At 37.3% G+C, this 19,727-nt stretch overlaps 1 protein-coding gene across 1 annotated transcript in view; it reads left to right on the top strand.

Annotated features, from left to right (window-relative positions):
* The window catches only part of mkrn1 (makorin, ring finger protein, 1), a 119,837-nt gene extending 100,174 nt beyond the window's left edge, over positions 1–19,663 (top strand). Inside the window, exons 7-8 of the mRNA XM_051920502.1 lie at positions 10,871–11,024; positions 18,522–19,663. Coding sequence (XP_051776462.1) covers positions 10,871–11,024; positions 18,522–18,734 — 367 coding nt within the window. The 3' untranslated portion in view covers positions 18,735–19,663. The remainder of the gene's footprint in view (positions 1–10,870; positions 11,025–18,521) is intronic.
* The last annotated feature ends 64 nt before the right edge of the window (positions 19,664–19,727 follow it).

The following is a 19,727-nucleotide window of genomic DNA, read 5'->3' as shown; positions in this document are numbered from 1 at the left end:
GTTTAGGTTGGTCACAGTGTCTATGAGATATTTTTTCAATCTGCATCAAACAAAGTCTAGCTGTAACAAGTTGGGTTTTTTCATTTCATGCTAACGTCAGATATTTAGGAAATACGAGACACTATTTTTTGTGCAGAAACAGTTTGCAGATGCTTCGTCATCTCTATCATCCTAAATCTTATTTCTTTGTTTGTTTCAACAACCAGCTTTCAATTAAAACCTGTCTGTGCTGTACACCTATCTCCAGGATGCCAGAAGAAAGCCTCTCACTGTTTCAGTTAAGTGGGATTCAGATCTGCACTCCCCTTCCTTGAACCAGGACTCAGTCTTTTAAAAAATACAAAACTGCTCCAAAAATTTGAATTGCCACTTTATTCAATATAAATTACCCAAAGGATTTATACAGCTCCTTTAAAAATGGGTTTGGCCCCTGACCCAGTTTGATATTTATGCCCTCAAGCATCCTATTTTTTATATGAACTGGTCTTGCCTTCCTGCAGAATCTTTGTGGGCCTTCATTTCTACTGCTCTGTCGCTTGTTTTGGATGCCTTTTATTCCTTATTCTCCAAGGTTTTTTTTCTGTGTCTCATTTTCATGTTGCACTTTTCTTATCTGGTTCCCCTTTTTACTCCTCTTCAAAATAATCTAAAAATTGTTTACAAAAAATTTAAGTAGAGGAAAAATTACATTAAAAATGTAGCTGTTCTGAATAATTTGCAAAATGCGAACTAGTTTAGAAATGTAGTTGGTAGATTTTAAATCACAAGTATGAAAAGGAGATTACAAGCAGTGCACTAAGTAAATGAAATAAGTTTTTAAGTTCTGGTTGGGGATTCCAAGGCTGACATCACAAGTTAATATATTGTGAGACCAGCTGATTTACCTGGTATTGCCTATGTGAGAATGTGGGAAGATGTAAAAGTGATAAGGAATTATAAATGATATATTAGCAAACTTTATTACCTTAATTTTTTTACCAGTAGTGTATATTGTAACTATTAGAATTGAGTTAGAGTTGAGAAGATTATTTGTATACAATGCTCTTGGTATTTACTTCTGGTACAAAGAAAACCTAAATAGCAATAAATACCTGGACACAGTATGGCCTCCCTTGGTTGGTTAGTTTAAGTTAAATATAATGAATAGGGATCAAAAAACCTGGATTTGGTTGAAAAGCATGCAGGCTAACCTACACACATCCCCACTGTCAATAGATCTCATTGAATGTGTTGAAACTGTAGCTCTTTCTCAGCTTTTCCCAGATTAAAATTTATAGCAAAGCCTGGAAATAAGTGAAAGAAATTATATTTAGACTAAATGTGATCAGCAATCCCAATTTATCAGATTTGAGTCATCTGTGAGGATACAACCAATGTGCAAAGAACCCTGTGGTAATTTTTGGGGGAGGTGGTCTGGGATTTGTTAGTGCTCCAGTGTTGGCCAAACATGAGAATATTACTCTGGTACTATGGAATATATAATACACTAGCTATGGAGAATGCTGACATTTAGTATATTTAAATCTTAAGTACTGTAGACAAATTGCATCATACACAGAGATGCAGTCTGCAAAGACAGACCTCTCCACCTTGGAAGTCTGAACAACTTCACACAGAACAGCCACTTGCTTAGCTATGTAAACACAGCTAATATAGCTATTTCATCATGTGGTCTAAGGCAGTCATGTTCGCTACCTTGCCACATACCAGTCCTGTAGCCCTAGATAAGAGCACAAATGCAGAGGTGTATTGTTTTGAGACTAAAGCAGCATTCTCGTGAAACCTGACCGCTAATTGGTTTTGCAGTATCAGCAATCTATATCATGTTCTGTTATCATATACATCAATGTTTCTTAGAGGAAAAGTATGAATAGGGACCACACACAGCCAGTAATAACTTCCTTGGTGTAAAAGTCCCCTCTAGACTCCTTTCGAGGGTTTGTTACAGGATACACTTCCTTGCTGCCACTTAAGCATCTAGCCCTGCCAATCCTGTGAAACCCCCTGCAGATAAAGAGTGGCTGCTACAGTATGCTATAACATACCCAATATGTTTTGAGTTATAACACCGTAAAGTATATTAAAACATTTATTTCCATTTCGCACCTTGGTACCAACCACTCTGTCTAAACGGAGCTGTCCCTGCTGTCTCCTAAATGAGAGATAATTAGGACCCCTATTTACACTAAATAATTATAACTGCTCATTATGTGGCTGTTTTCCCCCTTAGGCTGAGTTTCTTGTTTGAAAGACAAATGTGTTAACTATGTTCATGACTATCACCTGTGTTACACACTGTAGCTTTTTTTGCCAATCTGTATGACCCAAAGACACACCTACCACTCTTGGGAGAGCAAGTTTAAAATTGTTTATTTGTTTGCTCTTTATTCACACATTAATGTTAAGCCACTGACTTTTGACACTCAGGTTCTTCTCATCATAATTCGGGTTTTAGACAAATAGTTCACTATATCTATAAAGCACAATGTCTATCTGTTCACTCTACTTGAACAGCAAGGATTATTCAGACTAACCCAACACATGTAGACTTATGAATAGACCTAGGAAGAAATTAGATTTTTTTTTTGTTTACACCCCTATAAAGTATGGAATGCATGTGTATGTGTGTGTGTGTGTGTGTGTGTGAGACTGTGTGTATAATCTGCTCACTTCTTTTAAAAGCCATTGTTTTTTTTTTGCTGAGCCATTGCATTTAATAAGGCAGTGGTTTATTCTAAAATACTCGAGGATGCTTAAGTTGATCACCAGTGGGCAGTTTTCCTGCATTACTTTGAATGACTTGGGCAATATTGTTTTTTATTCTTCCTATTGATGTGTATACACACAGTACATTGTTAAAAAAAATGTATTAACAATTTTCCTCCTAATATTAACTGCTAAATTAATACAAGGCCTTTAAAAAGTAATAAAAAAAATTGCTTTGTACATAACCATGTAATAATGGCTTAGCTGCTGGTTTGTTTCTGGTTGAGGGTTACTGCACTGCTTTTAATTTCACTACTTTTCATGAAGGGTATAGAGAAAAAAAAAACCATGTCCTATGTATAATAGTTTGTCTAGGATTTTATTTAATACTCCTAAACATTCAAGAAAAGCAGAGCCATGACAGCAGCATTATTTGCCTTGCACATAAAAACCTTCTTTGAGACATTATTTCACATATAGACAAAACAAGATCCTAAAATTCAGGTGAAATATTTTTGCTGAATTCATGAATAGAACTCTGATTTTTCTGACCCAGTTGGTGTCTAAATGCAGAAAGAGCCAGACTAAATATAGGTACCTTAACTTCTGCAGGGATTGCAAAATATATCATGGTGCATAAAGCCAAAAGTTACTGCTATAAGGCATACGCAAAACAGAAACCGTGCGAACAGGTTTATGAAAAAATATATTGAATTTCTTAAAATTGGGTTTGTTTTACAAAAATTCTATTGACTAATATAAAAAATAGCAAATCTGACTTTTATATTATGTAGAATGTCCAGTGGGGGCTGGGCAGTTTGTTGGCCTAGAACCCCTGCAGATTGTTTTTTTTTTTTTTTTTTTTTTTTTTTGTCACCCATGGGGGTCTTTTGTTTGTTCTGTCCTCTCTGACCATAGATCTTAGTTATCTTAATGGACTTGTTAATAACTTCTCATTAGAACTGTATTGATAATATTTTGTTGTTAGGCAAGTTCATATTGATTCTTAATTAATTTTTTATATTTATCTAGTTCTATGTAACTATCTTATCTATTTTAACTAGCCCATTCTTTTTCTTGTAATATTGTATAAAGCAATGTGAGCTACATTCCTTGTATAAAAATGTGCTATACAAATAAATGTTACAGCAGTACTCTACAGCTCTTTACGTGATGGTAAAGAACTTGCCCTTTCTCGCCTTTTAGCACCTTACGGCAGCATTTTGCATCTGCATTTTTACAAAACTACATCTTCTTTCGGTTGCTCCCGTTAGATGATCTGCTTTGGCAACCCCTTCTTCCATATCTTTCTGTCTTCTGCATTTTGCTCTGTTACACCCATTACTTGCATGTCCCCTCTCACCACATCCATAAACCTTCGCTTAGGCCTTCCTCTTCCCAGGCAGCTCTATCCTTAGCATCCTTCTCCCAATATACCCAGCATCTCTCCTCTGCACATGTCCAAACCAACGCAATCTCGCCTCTCTGACTGTCTCTCAACTGTCCAACTTGAGCTGACCTTTTAATGTACTCATTTCTAATCCTATCCATCCTCATCACACCCAGTACAAATCTTAGCATCTTTAACTATGCTACCTCCAGCTCTGTCTCCTGCTTTCTGGTCAGTGCCACCGTTTCCAACCCATATAACATAGCTTGTCTTACTACCGTCCTGTAGACCTTCCCTTTCACTCTTGCTGATACCCGTCTGTCACAAATCACTCCTGACACTCTTCTCCACCCTTTCCACCCTGCCTGCACTCTTTTTTTCACCTCTTCCACAATCCCCATTACTCTGTACTGTTGATCCCAAGTATTTAAACTCATCCTCCTTCGCCAACTCTACTCCCTGCATGCTCACCATTCCACTGACCTCCCTCTCATTTACACACATGTATTCTGTCTTGTTCCTACTGACCTTCATTCTTCTCCTCTCTAGAGCATATCTCCGCCTCTCCAGGGTCTCCTCAACCTGCTCCCTACTATCGCTACAGATCACAATGTCATCAACAAACACCATAGTCCATGGGGACTCCTGTCTAATCTCGTCTGTCAACCTGTCCATCACCTTTGGAAATAAGGGCTCCGAGTCGATCCTTGATGTAATCCCACCTCCAACTTGAATGCATCCATCACTCCTACCGCAGACCTCCCCACAGTCACACTTCCCTCGTACATATCCTGTACAACTCTTACATACTTCTCTGCCACCCCTGACTTCCTCATACAATACCACAGCTCCTCTCAGTCACCCTGTCATATGCTTTCTCCAGGTCCACAAAGACGCAATCCAACTACTTCTGGCCTTCTCTAAACTTCTCCATCAACACCCTCAGAGCAAACATTGCATCTGTGGTGCTCTTTCTTGGCATGAAACCATACTGCTGCTCACTAATCATCACCTCACTTCTTAACCTAGCTTCCACTACTCTTTCCCATAACTTCATGCTATGGCTCATCAATTTTATTCCCTTGTAGTTACTGCAGTCCTGCACATCCCCCTTATTCTTAAATATCGGCACCAGTACACTACTTCTCCACTTCTCGGACATCCTCTCACTTTCCAAGATTCCAGTCATATGAATTTCATTTTAATAGGGAAAAACTATTTTAATACCAGTATCTTTAGCCACATCTTCCAGAAGTTCTCCTGACATCTATTAGACTTTTCTAGGACACTTCTGTTACAAAGTTGGGTCTGGACTGTCCAGCCAATACTTTGGCCATGTGAACCATTTATTGATCAATTGAATGCTCAACATTTGAATTCCCAGAATATCTATAAATATATATGACACTGTTACAAACTCTGTAACTGTGCACAGGCACCATGGACACTTAATAAGCACCCTTGAGTTAGGACTTGTTGTTTTGTTCTGAAATATCTGTACCCTAAAACAGAAATCCAGTTTATATGCAAGGTGGCAGCATTCACGATGCTGCATGAAAAATAATCCGTTTGGCACCAATCAGTAGGTTGTACACACCGAAAATCTGCATTTACAGAAAGTGTATGTTTATGCAGATGGAAAGGAGGTTTCCTATTGTAAATTGAATCAACACACAATGGGTGTTTGGTTTAGATGACAGTATTCAAAGGATGGGAAAGTTATTCATATTTTTAGCATATTTGTATAATTGTTTATTTAATATTGTTTTGAAATGTACAGATTTGTAATTTCTGTAACACACCAGGAGAATTGCTACATTCTGTGGTTTGTGTGTCTACTATCCATCCCAAGCCTCCCATCAAAGCAGAATTGTTCTTTTCAAATGCTGCTATTGTAGAAAATATGTAATTAAAAAATATATATAGAGTTCCTTTGGGCTTGTGCTTATTTATAGGCAAATAGATGTCTATATTTATTCATCTATTTTCTGAGGGTAGTGATGAGCCATAGAAAAATGGAAACCAGTCCTTTACGGGACAGCATCACATAAACTGGGTCGCCTGGATGACCGCACGCTGGACACGTTGTGCTTTCTACACTCTTATTACCGCAACTAACTAGATACTTGTATGACAGCATTAACTGCTTGTAGATAAGGTTAGTCTTTTATTGGTGTCAACATATTGCAGTAGTTTTATTAAAAATAAGTTTCTGTTGTTCCAAAACCATTTACATGTGAGGTACCCATGCACTGTGTCATCCCCGGAAGCCCGGGATTCCCAAATTCCTGGGAATGAATAAACCTGTCCGGGAATGGATTCCCTAGGCACAAAGCAAGGAATAAAAAGTAATACTGCAGGATTTTAATTCTTTTGCGGACAAGCCCGTGTGCGTTCATTTATTTGTGTCGGTGTCCAGGTTTTTATAGCTCGTTTATTTGTGTCCTCTAATAAAATTGAAAGTTAGGTAGTGCCATGCCACCTTCTGCTTTAGGTCGTTGTAGAGTTGCCCTTTGAATGTGTGGATGTTTTGAATTCCAAATAAATGAGGTTATGATTGAATTTCGTTTTCTTAAAAAATGATTTGTTGTTGTATATGGGGGATGCTTTGAAGTAGAAAAAGAAGCTTAGAAAGGATATTCATCTTGACAGTGTTAATTCTCCCTGCTAAAGTAAGATGGAGGGTAGACCATCTATGCATGTCATGTTCAAGTTTTTAAATGGAGACAGCAAAATTTTGCTGAAAAAGCTTTGTTTACTTGTGATGTTTACCCCTAGGTATTTAAACAGATATGTGATGATAAAAGGGAACATGTCCAGTCTAATGTTTTGTGCTAGAGAGTTCACTGCAAAAACACACTTTTATTCAAATTAAATGCTAGTGCTGTTAAGGGCGGCAGGCACTCTAGTCTTTCTCTGACAGTCCCTTTATCTCGGAAGCATTTTGAAAGTGAACAGTCATTGGCTCATTGGCGATTGCAAATAGAAGTGGTAACACCGGGGGCATCCTTGTCTTGTACTACATTCTAGTTTGTAGTATAGTCTCAAATAATGTTAATGTAAAGTGAAACTTCTGGACTGGTATATAGTAGTTTGATCCATGTACATATGTTCGGGCCAAACCAAGATTTGTGCAATGTAGAGAATAGGTAGGCCCATTCAACCATATGGAATGCTTTTTCTGCATCCAAAGATAAGATTTCTGGGGTGTTAGACTTTGTCGGTGAATATATTACATTAAAGAGGCGTCAAAGATTGGTAGCTAAGAGTCTGCCTTTCATAAATCTGTTTTGGTCTTGATATTTCCGAAGGAAGCACTTTCTCAATCCTTCTAGCTGGGACTTTGGAGAGTATCTTAACATTATTATTTAGAAGTGAGATTGGTCTGTATGATTTATGTTGAAAAAAGTCTTTATTTTTCTTAGGAAAGATGGTAATTAATGCTTGGTGAAAAGTTTGACGTAGAATTTTATTGTCTCTGTTGCTAATTAAAGGGAAGCTAGCTTAATTGAAAATGTTTTTTTATAAAATTCGGCAGGATGGACATCAGGGCCTTCTGCTTTCTCACTCTGAAGTGAGTTTATAGCTTCTAGTAATTCTGAGTGTGTCAGAAGTTTATCCAATTCCTCTACTCCTGAGAGTATCTAGTTGTGGTATATCTAATGCATTAAAAATGCATTACATTGTGTCCTCTTTAAAAAGGAGTAGAATACAAAGTCTGTCTATTAAATAATGAGACTAACACATTAACTCACTTTTGTTTGTATAACAATTGTAATGCTTGTCCCCTTCAATATACTTCCCAATCGCAGTTACGTACCGATGCAGTCTTGGTTTCCACTGGTTGAAGGCATGGAGCAGATCAGTTTCTCTCAGCTGTTTCAAGACATCTGACGTTTTCTTCTTTACTGCATCCATTGACTCGAGACATGTTCCTTTAAGCACCAATTTCAATTTAGGAAAAACACACACGTATGAGACATGCAGTCTTCCCAATAAGCATCAGTAAGCATTGAAAAGATTCCATTGGTGTTTTGTTTAATTTTACTATAAACACGTTGCTTAACTTTCAAACTTGACATGATTCCAAAACACAAGGGGAGACACAACTGCATCTAACTTGTCATGTAAGTTTGGACAGGTTTAAACCTGCATGGCAAGTGCTCATAATTTGTTCTCACTGCTTTGTTTTAGAGATAGAAACACAGTCTTGTTATGTAATAGACGGACCTCATTTAAGGACTTCTAATAGTCTCTAAATGTGTGCATTACATTTTTATGGTCAACTAGCAGATTACTTAGTGGCTTCGCTCACTGAGTGCAAGGGGAAAAAAATAAAATGCAGTATTTATAAAATAAGTTTGTTAATTACCAATTTTATTTTTCAACAAATAAAGAGCATTTACAATAACAGAAATCAATATGAACATCATTAACATCATTATCATATGAGAATATGAAGTAATATATAAGAAGCACATTGCATATAAATATAAATTATTAAACAGTAAAATATTTTGATAAAAGAATTTGAACAACCTATAAGAAGCGTATAAATTATTAAACAGTAAAACATTAACATATAAGAAGTAAAGATATATTACCCAGACTCTTCGGTAGCAGCCGTAGTGCCAAACGATGTCATCTGAAAACACGAATTGTATTTCCTAATGTTCTGTAGAAAATGAGTTGAATGTGGATTTGCGCCAGAAATAAGAGACAACAACGGTTCAGGTGGATGGCTTAAAGGTGTTAATTTTACCTTGCCTTCTGAACAACACATCCCACGTGATTCAAATTTAAACTTCTTTGCTTGGCAGTACTCACACATGATGTCCATTTCTCCTATTGTAACTTTTGGATGTAGGCAATAATCTTTTTCAATGCTATAATTGAATCCCTCCATTTACACACCCTGACGGCTGTGTGACGTGGTAGCCTGTGAATACTGCATCCGTCGAATTCGATTCTGTTCAGCACGTTGTTTGGGTGTTTGTGAGGCCCTCAATTGTGATTGTCGTATACGTTGATCAGCGAGCCTTCTCTCTCAATCTGCTTCTGTCTCATTTTCTCTGTGTAACCGGACTTTTTGTCGATGTTGACGGTTCCCCAAGTTCCCCAATAAATTGTTTTTTGGTGGCATTGTGGGTATCTGAAATTTTAAAAAGTGTATTATAATTTGTTCTGTGGTCATACGTAATTTCCGTTTCAAACGTGAAAAGAATTTTATATATTTAGATGATTTTGTTTCCATCTGTTAGTAATTACTGGTATTGCATTGCTAACATCCTGCTTGTGGATTTATTGAGCTATGGTCTTATTAGCCTTCTCTCCGTGTTCATAGTAATGATATCACAATTTAAAAGTGAGTTGTTCCATTTCTTTTGTTGTGAAGAGGTTCAGCTCTGAAATGCAAAGCCTGTCTTTTCCTATGAAGTACCTCATTTGGGACCCTGGTGTGTTCTCGATTTCACTGATTAACTCTGAAGCCTTCTTGGGTTTTCTTTTATTTTTGTGAGAGAAATATAAAATAATCTGTCCTATTAAAAAGCCTTCAGACTTTCCCAGAGTATTCCTGTAAAGCCCTCTGCGGTCTGTACAGTTCTCATCAGCTAATAAAAAAGGGTTAAGATGCCAGTTGTGAGATGAGTGAGTATGCATGGTCAGAGAACAATAGCATTGTACTTGTAAGATTTGATCATGGGCAAAAAATTTTCTATGAAGAAATAACCAGTTGTAGAGCAACAGTGATGTACTGGTGAGAAGAAGGAATATCCTCTTAAGTTTTTAGAAATCTTCAAGGGTCTGTTAACTTATCAAAAAACTGTAATTTTTCTAATCAACATAAAGATAGCATCATGTATTGGCTGAACGCACAAGGCCATACCGCATTACAGTCAGCCATACTGATCTGAAACCTCGCCATATGTTGACCATTCATTTCTGTGAGAGTGAATTAGTCAACACAAGGCTTTGTAGATGAATACTATGCCTTGATCAAATCAAATTCCATGACACATTAGGAAAAAATTGAAACATACCAGTCATGAAAAATGTTATTTTATGTAAAGGCCTCTGGTCATTCATTGTGTGAATTAAGCAAAAACAAAAGTTATTAGGAAAGGGTAATACTCGTTCACAGTTATTGCACTTTGTGAATCTCGGTGGAACAGTGGCTCATTATGTCAGTACTCTGGAATAATACAATGAATGAAATATAAAGTTTTAAGGTAATTCATAGTATTAACATTCTGTAGAGATACTTGCTTAAAAGGAATAAAGGGTAAGGTTAAAAGTATTTTATTTTTGTCATTATAATAATAATTCTTCACATTTATATAGTGCTTATGCTTTTGGTAGCAAGTGCTGCTTAGGTAATAAATGACCTACATTTTAGCACAGAAGCCCTAGATTTGTGGGACACTCTTTGTGGGATTACTCTGTGTGAATTACTGTTTTTCACTTGTGATCCTTGAATAATAAAATTGAAGTTATGAATAGAAAGTCACCAACCTGTAGCATTTTTCATGCATTATATTGCAATTTGTCACTTTAATGCTGCAAGATATGATGGAGTCTAAAAAAGTTTTTTTCCCCTTTTTACATGAATAGTTTGTTCCCACTTTTCCTTGTATTGCTATGGGTCAGTTTGGAGTTTGAGATATTTTATTACTGGTTTTGGGAAGCGATTTATTTCTGTAACTAAATTACACTTTTCTGGTAAATCTCCTGAAAAATAGTAACAAATGATTGTTTGCCCATTTCATTATTTAGCAACAAGCCATGTCGTTATTTTGATGAGGGAAGAGGAACCTGTCCTTTTGGGGGAAACTGTTTCTACAAGCATGCATTTCCTGATGGCCGAATAGAGGAACCCCAAACTCGGCGGCGGCAGCTGGGCTCATCTGGAAGGCATAGAGTCAATCAGGTATTTAGAAGAATTGTGGAATATTGCTCCAGAAGTTTTAATGTATAGTTGTGGTTGTTGATTTACAAATATATTTATAGGTATTTGCTTAGTAACCCTTTGGGTTTGATTCATTGTACACCATCTGAAGGTTGAACATTTAACGCAATTAATGCCTCATTTTCTATATAAAACATAAAATTGTTTTTAATTCTTATTGAAAAGGCCTATGCATTTGAATATTTTGTTGCTTGGTTTTTCCCCCTCCACCACATTACATTTTAGATTATAAAACTTATCTGTAGCTTGATAGTTTTCAGGTTGATAGTCACCCTGTCTGACTTATTCCAAACCATGATATAAAAAGAAAGTGTTGTAAACTGTCAATCTGAAATCCATACCATACATGTTGACAAGCCTAAACATAATACTTGGTCTTATGATGGCAGATATTAGTGAAGACAACATGTATACCAGATATTGCTGCTTTCTCTCCATTACAATCATCATTTAGTTCCTTGTAATTAAGAGTTGGACTATGGACTTAATGTTTTAATAATTACTGTACACTCTGGCCACTTTTTTCTGAATACAGAGGAGATTTTCACTTCTCCACTGCTTCTCATTCACTATAAACCTTAACAGATGACATGTTACAGATGACAATGTCTCTGGGTATTATTGATGGGCCTAGCTAATTGATTTCTGCATACAAAAGTCAGTATTTTTGGAAATGACAGATTCTAATGGTAGCCTACTATACAATGAGGAAAAAATTTGGTTCCTACATCAGTCTTGATAACTGCAGACAAGAATGCAGGATCTGAACATAATGAAAATGTTTTTGGTAAGCATGAAATAAACCATTGAACATTATGGTTTCATTATTTTGTATAAATATGATTTCCACAGACCTATCAAAAGCATATTGCATTGTGAATGCAAACTTGAGGTATGTGTTGTGTTATGAGATTACAGTAATCCCTCCTCCATCGCGGGGGTTGCGTTCCAGAGCCACCCGCGAAATAAGAAAATCCGCGAAGTAGAAACCATATGTTTATATGGTTATTTTTATATTGTTATGCTTGGGTCACAGATTTGCGCAGAAACACAGGAGGTTGTAGAGAGACAGGAACGTTATTCAAACACTGCAAACAACCATTTGTCTCTTTTTCAAAAGTTTAAACTGTGCTCCATGACAAGACAGAGATGACAGTTCTGTCTCACAATTAAAAGAATGCAAACATATCTTCCTCTTCAAAGGAAACAGAGAGGAATGCAAACAAATCAATAGGGCTGTTTGTTTTTAAGTATGCGAAGCACCGCCGGTACAAAGCTGTTGAAGGCGGCAGCTCACACCCCCTCCGTCAGGAGCAGACAAAGAGAGAGAGAGAGAGACAAAGTCAAAAATCAATACGTGCCCTTTGAGCTTTTAAGTATGCGAAGCACCGTGCAGCATACTTAAAAGCTGCACACAGAAGGTAGCAACGTGAAGATAATCTTTCAGCATTTTTAGACGAGCGTCCGTATCGTCAAGGTGTGCGAACAGCCCCCCTGCTCACACCCCCTACGTCAGGATCACAGATAGTCAGCGCAAGAGAGAGAGAGAGAAAAGTAAGTTGGGTAGCTTCTCAGCCATCTGCCAATAGCGTCCCTTGTATGAAATCAACTGGGCAAACCAACTGAGGAAGCATGTACCAGAAATTAAAAGACACATTGTCCTCAGAAATCCGCGAACCAGCAAAAAATCCGCGATATATATTTAAATATGCTTACATATAAAATCCGCGATGGAGTGAAGCCGCGAAAGGTGAAGCGCGATATAGCGAGGGATCACTGTAGTGCATAGTTTCACCTCAGTTGTATTTAGAAAAAAATGGCACATTTTTATAATTATGTGCTACAGCTAGTCCTTATTGAAAAGTATGTTGCTGCAAAAGATTTAAATTTGGCAAAATGTCTTCCTGATCAGATTTACATCAGATACATTTGAATAATAATGTATAATACTGCGTGCATCTTTCTTTTTTTTAAACTACTACAAATGTGTGTACATTTAATTGCAGCCATGAGTTTGTTTCTTCTATATAAAAGTTTTATGATTATAAAAATATTATTTCTGTGTAGTTCTCTGTGCCATGCCATTCCCATTTTAATGGGTTATTTTCCCACCCAGCACATGTTACTTAGCTCAAGTTTAGATACTCCGAATCTAAACTGTGCTGTGGAAATCAAGCACATAACTTTGCTAGGGCTCTGCAGTGTGTAGATCACATGACACTGCGTGGTTCTAGAATATGGCTACTGGCGCTACTTGGAAATGTCTTAAGCGATAACCCTGGGGTCATGGAGTGTTTTGGGTCTTTTTAATCATGAGAAAGCCTCACCTGTGTGATCCAGCCATGGATAATCGGCACCCGATTTGTGTCTAAGTGACACACTACTCCTCAGATCCCCACTCCGGTTCCACACCCATATTTGTCATATTTTCTGCAAACTCAAGCTGCCTTACTAGGTTGACTTGCAGCTGCCAGTACTGTGTCATGGCAAGGAGTCCTCCTGCAGATCCAGGCTGGTGATGTACCTTCTCCCCAGGTTTGATGAAGGTGATGGACTGCTTGGGACCATGCTGATTCTCACTATCTTGAATCTCTAACGTATATTGTGTAGCAGGTCAAACACATTAGCAATAGAAGTACTTGTTTGGAAAGTGTTTTGTGATGATAAGCAGAGGTTTCCTATAGTATACTATGGTTAAAATTGAATAACGCAATAATCATCCAAGTGTTCTTGAAAGCAACAGAAAACTCAGGACAGCATGTGGTGTACCATCTAATCATAATACAGCATGCAGTTTTCCAGCAGGACATATGCAGTAGTAATTTGTTGATTCTGTTCTTGTTGAAAGGCCTTTAGCAGGTGCATTATCATAAGGGTCCACAGCTCGTAATTCACATAATGGACAAATACATTGTATAAACTTCATTACCTTTTTTGTATGTTTCTAAAGCCTTTCAATTTCAAACTGAATGAAAAGTTTTCTGCAGCTTAAAGTGTACAGTGATCCCTCGCTATATCGCGCTTCGCCTTTCGCGGCTTCACTCCATCGCGGATTTTATATGTAAGCATATTTAAATATATATCGCGGATTTTTTGCTGGTTCGCGGATTTCTGAGGACAATGGGTCTTTTAATTTCTGGTACATGCTTCCTCAGTTGGTTTGCCCAGTTGATTTCATACAAGGGACGCTATTGGCAGATGGCTGAGAAGCTACCCAACTTACTTTTCTCTCTCTTGCGCTGACTTTCTCTGATCCTGACGTAGGGGGATTGAGCAGGGGGGCTGTTCGCACACCTAGACGATACGGACGCTCATCTAAAAATGCTGAAAGATTATCTTCACGTTGCTATCTTTTGTGCAGCTGCTTCCTGAAACGACATGCTGCACGGTGCTTCGCATACTTAAAAGCTCGAAGGGCACGTATTGATTTTTGACTGAAAAACAAACTCTGTCTCTCTCTCTCTCTCTCTCTCTCTCTCTCTGCTCCTGACGGAGGGGGTGTGAGCTGCCGCCTTCAACAGCTTTGTGCCGCAGTGCTTCACATACTTAAAAGCCAAACAGCCCTATTGATTTGTTTGCTAGAGATTGTTTTCTCTATCTATGTGACATTCTGTGCTCCTGACACGCACTCCTTTGAAGAGGAAGATATGTTTGCATTCTTTTAATTGTGAGACAGAACTGTCATCTCTGTCTTGTCATGGAGCACAGTTTAAACTTTTGAAAAAGAGACAAATGTTTGTTTGCAGTGTTTGAATAACGTTCCTGTCTCTCTACAACCTCCTGTGTTTCTGCGCAAATCTGTGACCCAAGCATGACAATATAAAAATAAACATATAAACATATGGTTTCTACTTCGCGGATTTTCTTAGTTCGCGGGTGGCTCTGGAACGCAACCCCCGCGATGGAGGAGGGATTACTGTATAGCCTAAATATAAAATGTAAGGTTTGTCTGTCTGACATGCAAAAACTCATGACCCCCATGTGCCTTGCACCTTGATCTTGGTATTCTGATATGGTGCACTTAACAGGACCCACATATTAATGTTACAATCTATCTCTGCCATGTAATTGGGTGTGGAGTCCTTCTAATGGCAAGTGACAACCTGAGTGACATCTGCTAACAGTGAAGCACATTGCACAGGCCAGCTGATCATTTTTGTCACAAACACAAGTCATACACACAGAGTGCAAAAGAGTCGTATGAGACCAAATTATTCGAGGTGTGGGCTACCTCTGCCATGTTATGGGGTTTCAAGTCCTTCTCACAGCAAGCATTGGTGTGGCTATGTGAGATGGGAAAAGAACTGCAGTGACATCCTCTGATCGTGAAGTGCACTGCACAGGCTGGCTGATCATTTTCATCTCAAACGCATTATACACTGAAGGACACAAAAGAGGTGGTAGTACCCTTACCAGAGTGACTTGGGTGCTATGTTTTGTAATAAGCACATGAACAACAAACTTTCTTTGAGGACTGGAAGTCTTGAGTGTTTTCTAGATATGTATTACATCCAATTGATGCACTATTTAGAATTCTTTGGTATACTCCCTATACATATTGAAGACAATTTGAACCTCTCCAATTAGCTCTGTTTACAAGGCAGGAAGTAACCTTGCAGTACTTTGGATTGTACACTTTCGTTCCTGGCCATTTTAGAGACACTAGTCACCCTAATACGCATGTGCACACTTGGGGAAAATAATGAAGCTATGCTTAGCTATAATTCTAAGCCAGGCTCCTGATTCTGTGAGACTGCAGGGGCACTAATCCTTATGATAACACACCACATGTTACACTGTCTTAGCTTTGTGGGGTTTTTTTTTCTTTTCTAAAGAGAACCATACAAAAGGTACTCTATTCTTAAGTTTATTGTGAATTTTTGAAAATTGGCAATTCTTTATATAAAAAAAGATTTTAGGAAAAGGAACAATTGATGTGTACAGTAATCCCTCCTCCATCGCGGGGGTTGCGTTCCAGAGCCACCCGCGAAATAAGAAAATCCGCGAAGTAGAAACCATATGTTTATGTGGTTATTTTTATATTGTCATGCTTGGGTCACAGATTTGCGCAGAAACACAGGAGGTTGTAGAGAGACAGGAACGTTATTCAAACACTGCAAACAAACATTTGTCTCTTTTTCAAAAGTTTAAACCATGCTCCATGACAAGACAGAGATGACAGTTCAGTCTCACAATTAAAAGAATGCAAACATATCTTCCTCTTCAAAGGGGCAAACAAATCAATAGGGCTGTTTGGCTTGTAAGTATGCGAAGCACCGTGGCACAAAGCTGTTGAAGGCGGCAGCTCACACCCCCTCCGTCAGGAGCAGAGAGAGAGCGAGAGAGAGATGGAGAGAGACAGATAAAAAAATCAATACGTGCCCTTTGAGCTTTTAAGTGTGTGAAGCACCTTGCAGCATACTTAAAAGCTGCACACAGAAGGTAGCAACGTGAAGATAATCTTTCAGCATTTTTAGACGAGCGTCCGTATCGCCTACGTGTGTGAACAGCCCCCCTGCTCACACCCCCTACGTCAGGATCACAGATAGTCAGCGCAAGAGAGAGAGAAAGAAAAGTAAGTTGGGTAGCTTCTCAGCCATCTGCCAATAGCGTCCCTTGTATGAAATCAACTGGGCAAACCAACTGAGGAAGCATGTACCAGAAATTAAAAGACCCATTGTCCTCAGAAACCCGCGAAGCAGCGAAAAATCCGCGATATATATTTAAATATGCTTACATATAAAATCCGCGATGGAGTGAAGCCACGAAAGGCGAAGCGCGATATAGCGAGGGATCACTGTACTTCATATACATTTTTAAAAGTGGTTTCATGTTGCGATGATTAATTTTGTCAGATCTGTAAATAATAAAAATAAGAAAAGTTGCTTTTACTAAACATATACCAAAACCTTTTTTTTATTTCATAGTCTAAATAAGGAAAAAATTTTCAGTATTTAAAGATACTAGAAAATCATTACTAACTTTGTGTTTCCTGTGCTGTAACCGAGATATTTTTTTAAGGAGGAATACAAGGTTATAATTTTATGACTCTCACAAAATTGTACTTTAGAAATCGTCAGTTATTCATAGGAACATTTTAGGTCAAGTGGTTTCTTTAACTGGTTCCGATGATCTCTGCAATGATCTAATAATCTACTGCAAGACATAATTTTCATTCAATTGTCTGGCTCCAAGTAAAACTTAAGGATCGCTTTATATTTTTATGTACTAAGGAGGAGTATTCAATGAGGCACATGCAGATGTCTTTCTTTGTGTTAATACATACTGGTAAATGTTTACTGTTTAATTAGTAGGATTAGGTTATAATTAATTTCCTTCTAAAAATTACCTTTGTTTTGATAGAAGCTAAAAACCTCAAATAACCTGCTCTTGTTGCATTAATTGTCCATGAAATTAAAAATTTGTTTTGCTTCATATTTATTTTTTTCCCTCAAAACAAAAATGTCTGAAAAATAACTGCTTGTAAATCAAATCTTCATTTAAGGCAGCAAGCTTGAGCAACATTAATTGTGGACATCCTAGGGCTCTAGGGGCACAGAATCTGTATGTTCTGCTGGTACACCATTTTCCTTGTACGTTCTGAACAGTGTACGTTACTTTAATGGCTGATTTCTAACATAGTCATCAAGTGTGAGCAGGATGAGTTTGTGTCTGTCATCGGATGTAGTGTTTAGGCTGCTGCCTTTTCCTGTTGATAACTAAAATATTTTCTATACCCCTACAACACTGCATGTGAAAAAACTTAAATACATGGATGAACAATATTACAATAATCCTGTGGAAATTGCAATGGAGTAGGTTAAAAGTAATTTCCCCCAAATAAAGGGAGGAACTGCTGAGCTCAAGTTGACATTGCTTTTGTATATGAAAGTGCTTTTTGAAATTGTTTGCAATTTGAACTTTTTTTTTAAAACATTTGTGCAGTATGTATGCAAATTAAGTTCATTTTTAACATGATTTTGTAGTTAAATATCTGTTCTTTTGAAAATTAACTTCAATAAAAATTATAATTGACTTAATTAATTTGTTAGTGAAATCTTTAAGTTGTGCAGTACCTGTAGTTTTTCCAAGTCCAATTACCATGTCAGGGTCACATGAAATTGTCCACAATGTTGCCAGTATTTTCTCCAACGTTATTATACAATAAAGATGTAAATTGTTAGTAAGAACACATTGCACAGTACAGCCTTCTTGAGTGACCTGTCTGTTTTGTTTTTGGAAGTAGTGTAAAACTGATAATTTGGTGTGGTGGCCAATAAACATATTTACTATTTTTCCTTTTTTAAACTATGTTTATACTATTTGTACAGTACTTGTAATTGACATTGGCTGTCTTTTTTTTTTTTTTTTTTTTATATAAATATAAGATGTTAAATATTTTCAAATTGATGATTTAAAACTAAACAGTCTTAAGCAATTTTTTTTTCTTTCCCCCAGAGCCAAAGACGGACACCACTCTGGGATTTATTTGATGAGAGAGAAAATAATGACTCCTTTGACAATGATGAAGAGGATGTAGTTACGTTTGAACTTGGAGAGATGCTTCTCATGCTTCTGGCAGCAGGTACTGATGATGAAATCACAGATTCGGAGGACGAATGGGACTTGTTTCACGAAGAGCTGGATGATTACTACGAGGTTTACCTATAGCACTTCCCTACAGTAGCAAGTATGGACTGTCTGTGTGTCTGTTGACAGTAGCTACTTTCCCTGTGTTGTGGCAGTGCCATTTGGGCAGGCCAAATTAATCAGACAAATAAATACAGTTCAGTGCATTGTTATTTAACCTTTTTCTAGAAATGTCTATTCTGTGAGTTTGTCAGTGTCTAGTCTGACCAAAAAAAAAAAAAAAACAATTAATAAACATTCTTCAACTTATGGGTGTGGATGTGTTGTGCATCATCAACCCAGGTGTAGTTTAAACTGAAATGGTGTGCACTGTCTCCACGGCAGTATGGCCTTTTGGTGTAGGTATGTTGTACCATAAAGAGACAATGCAAACAAACTTGTGTGAGCAATATGAAGGGCAATACTTTAAACTGTTTAAATGTGTATTTTTTTTATTTTCTTTTTCTACTCTTAATGGATTTCCATTGAGCTTACTTACACTGATGTGTGTGATTATTTCACTTACACTTCTGAAACAGGTTTTGCACATTAACTTCCACGCTTTGTTTTTGTTGGAAATTAATTTTGACACTGTATACTATTTAATATTGGCTCTTGGAGCACACCGAGTTAGAAAATCACACCTGTGATCTGAGCTAGCTAGTTTTTGCTTGAGGCAAGTTGTCATGCTGTAGGTAAATTTATCAGGCCTGGAAGACCACTGTATATAGAACCCACAGCATGAAGTAAAAAGATGACTGTATTTCAGGTTGATGTATGTAAATTCAGTTTAACTGTGGTTTGTATGTGTTTAACTAACAGACTTCAGGCTGTTCCAAAGATAGCTAAGCCACTTACATTCTGAAAATTAGTTTATGGTATGTTCTCAAATGTTTGTATTTATATTTTCAGGTTTATATGCTACCAAACCATTACAGAATGACAATTAAAATTATTTAAAATTATTAAAAGGTTTTTAGTTGTTATTAGTACTTTGATCAAGGCAGCTAATTTTGAGTGTATATCAGATGTATT

The sequence above is a fragment of the Erpetoichthys calabaricus genome, chromosome 1, assembly GCF_900747795.2.
Source record: "Erpetoichthys calabaricus chromosome 1, fErpCal1.3, whole genome shotgun sequence".
NCBI classification, from domain to species: Eukaryota; Metazoa; Chordata; class Cladistia; order Polypteriformes; family Polypteridae; genus Erpetoichthys; species Erpetoichthys calabaricus.
This window is presented reverse-complemented; position numbering and strand designations above follow the sequence as displayed.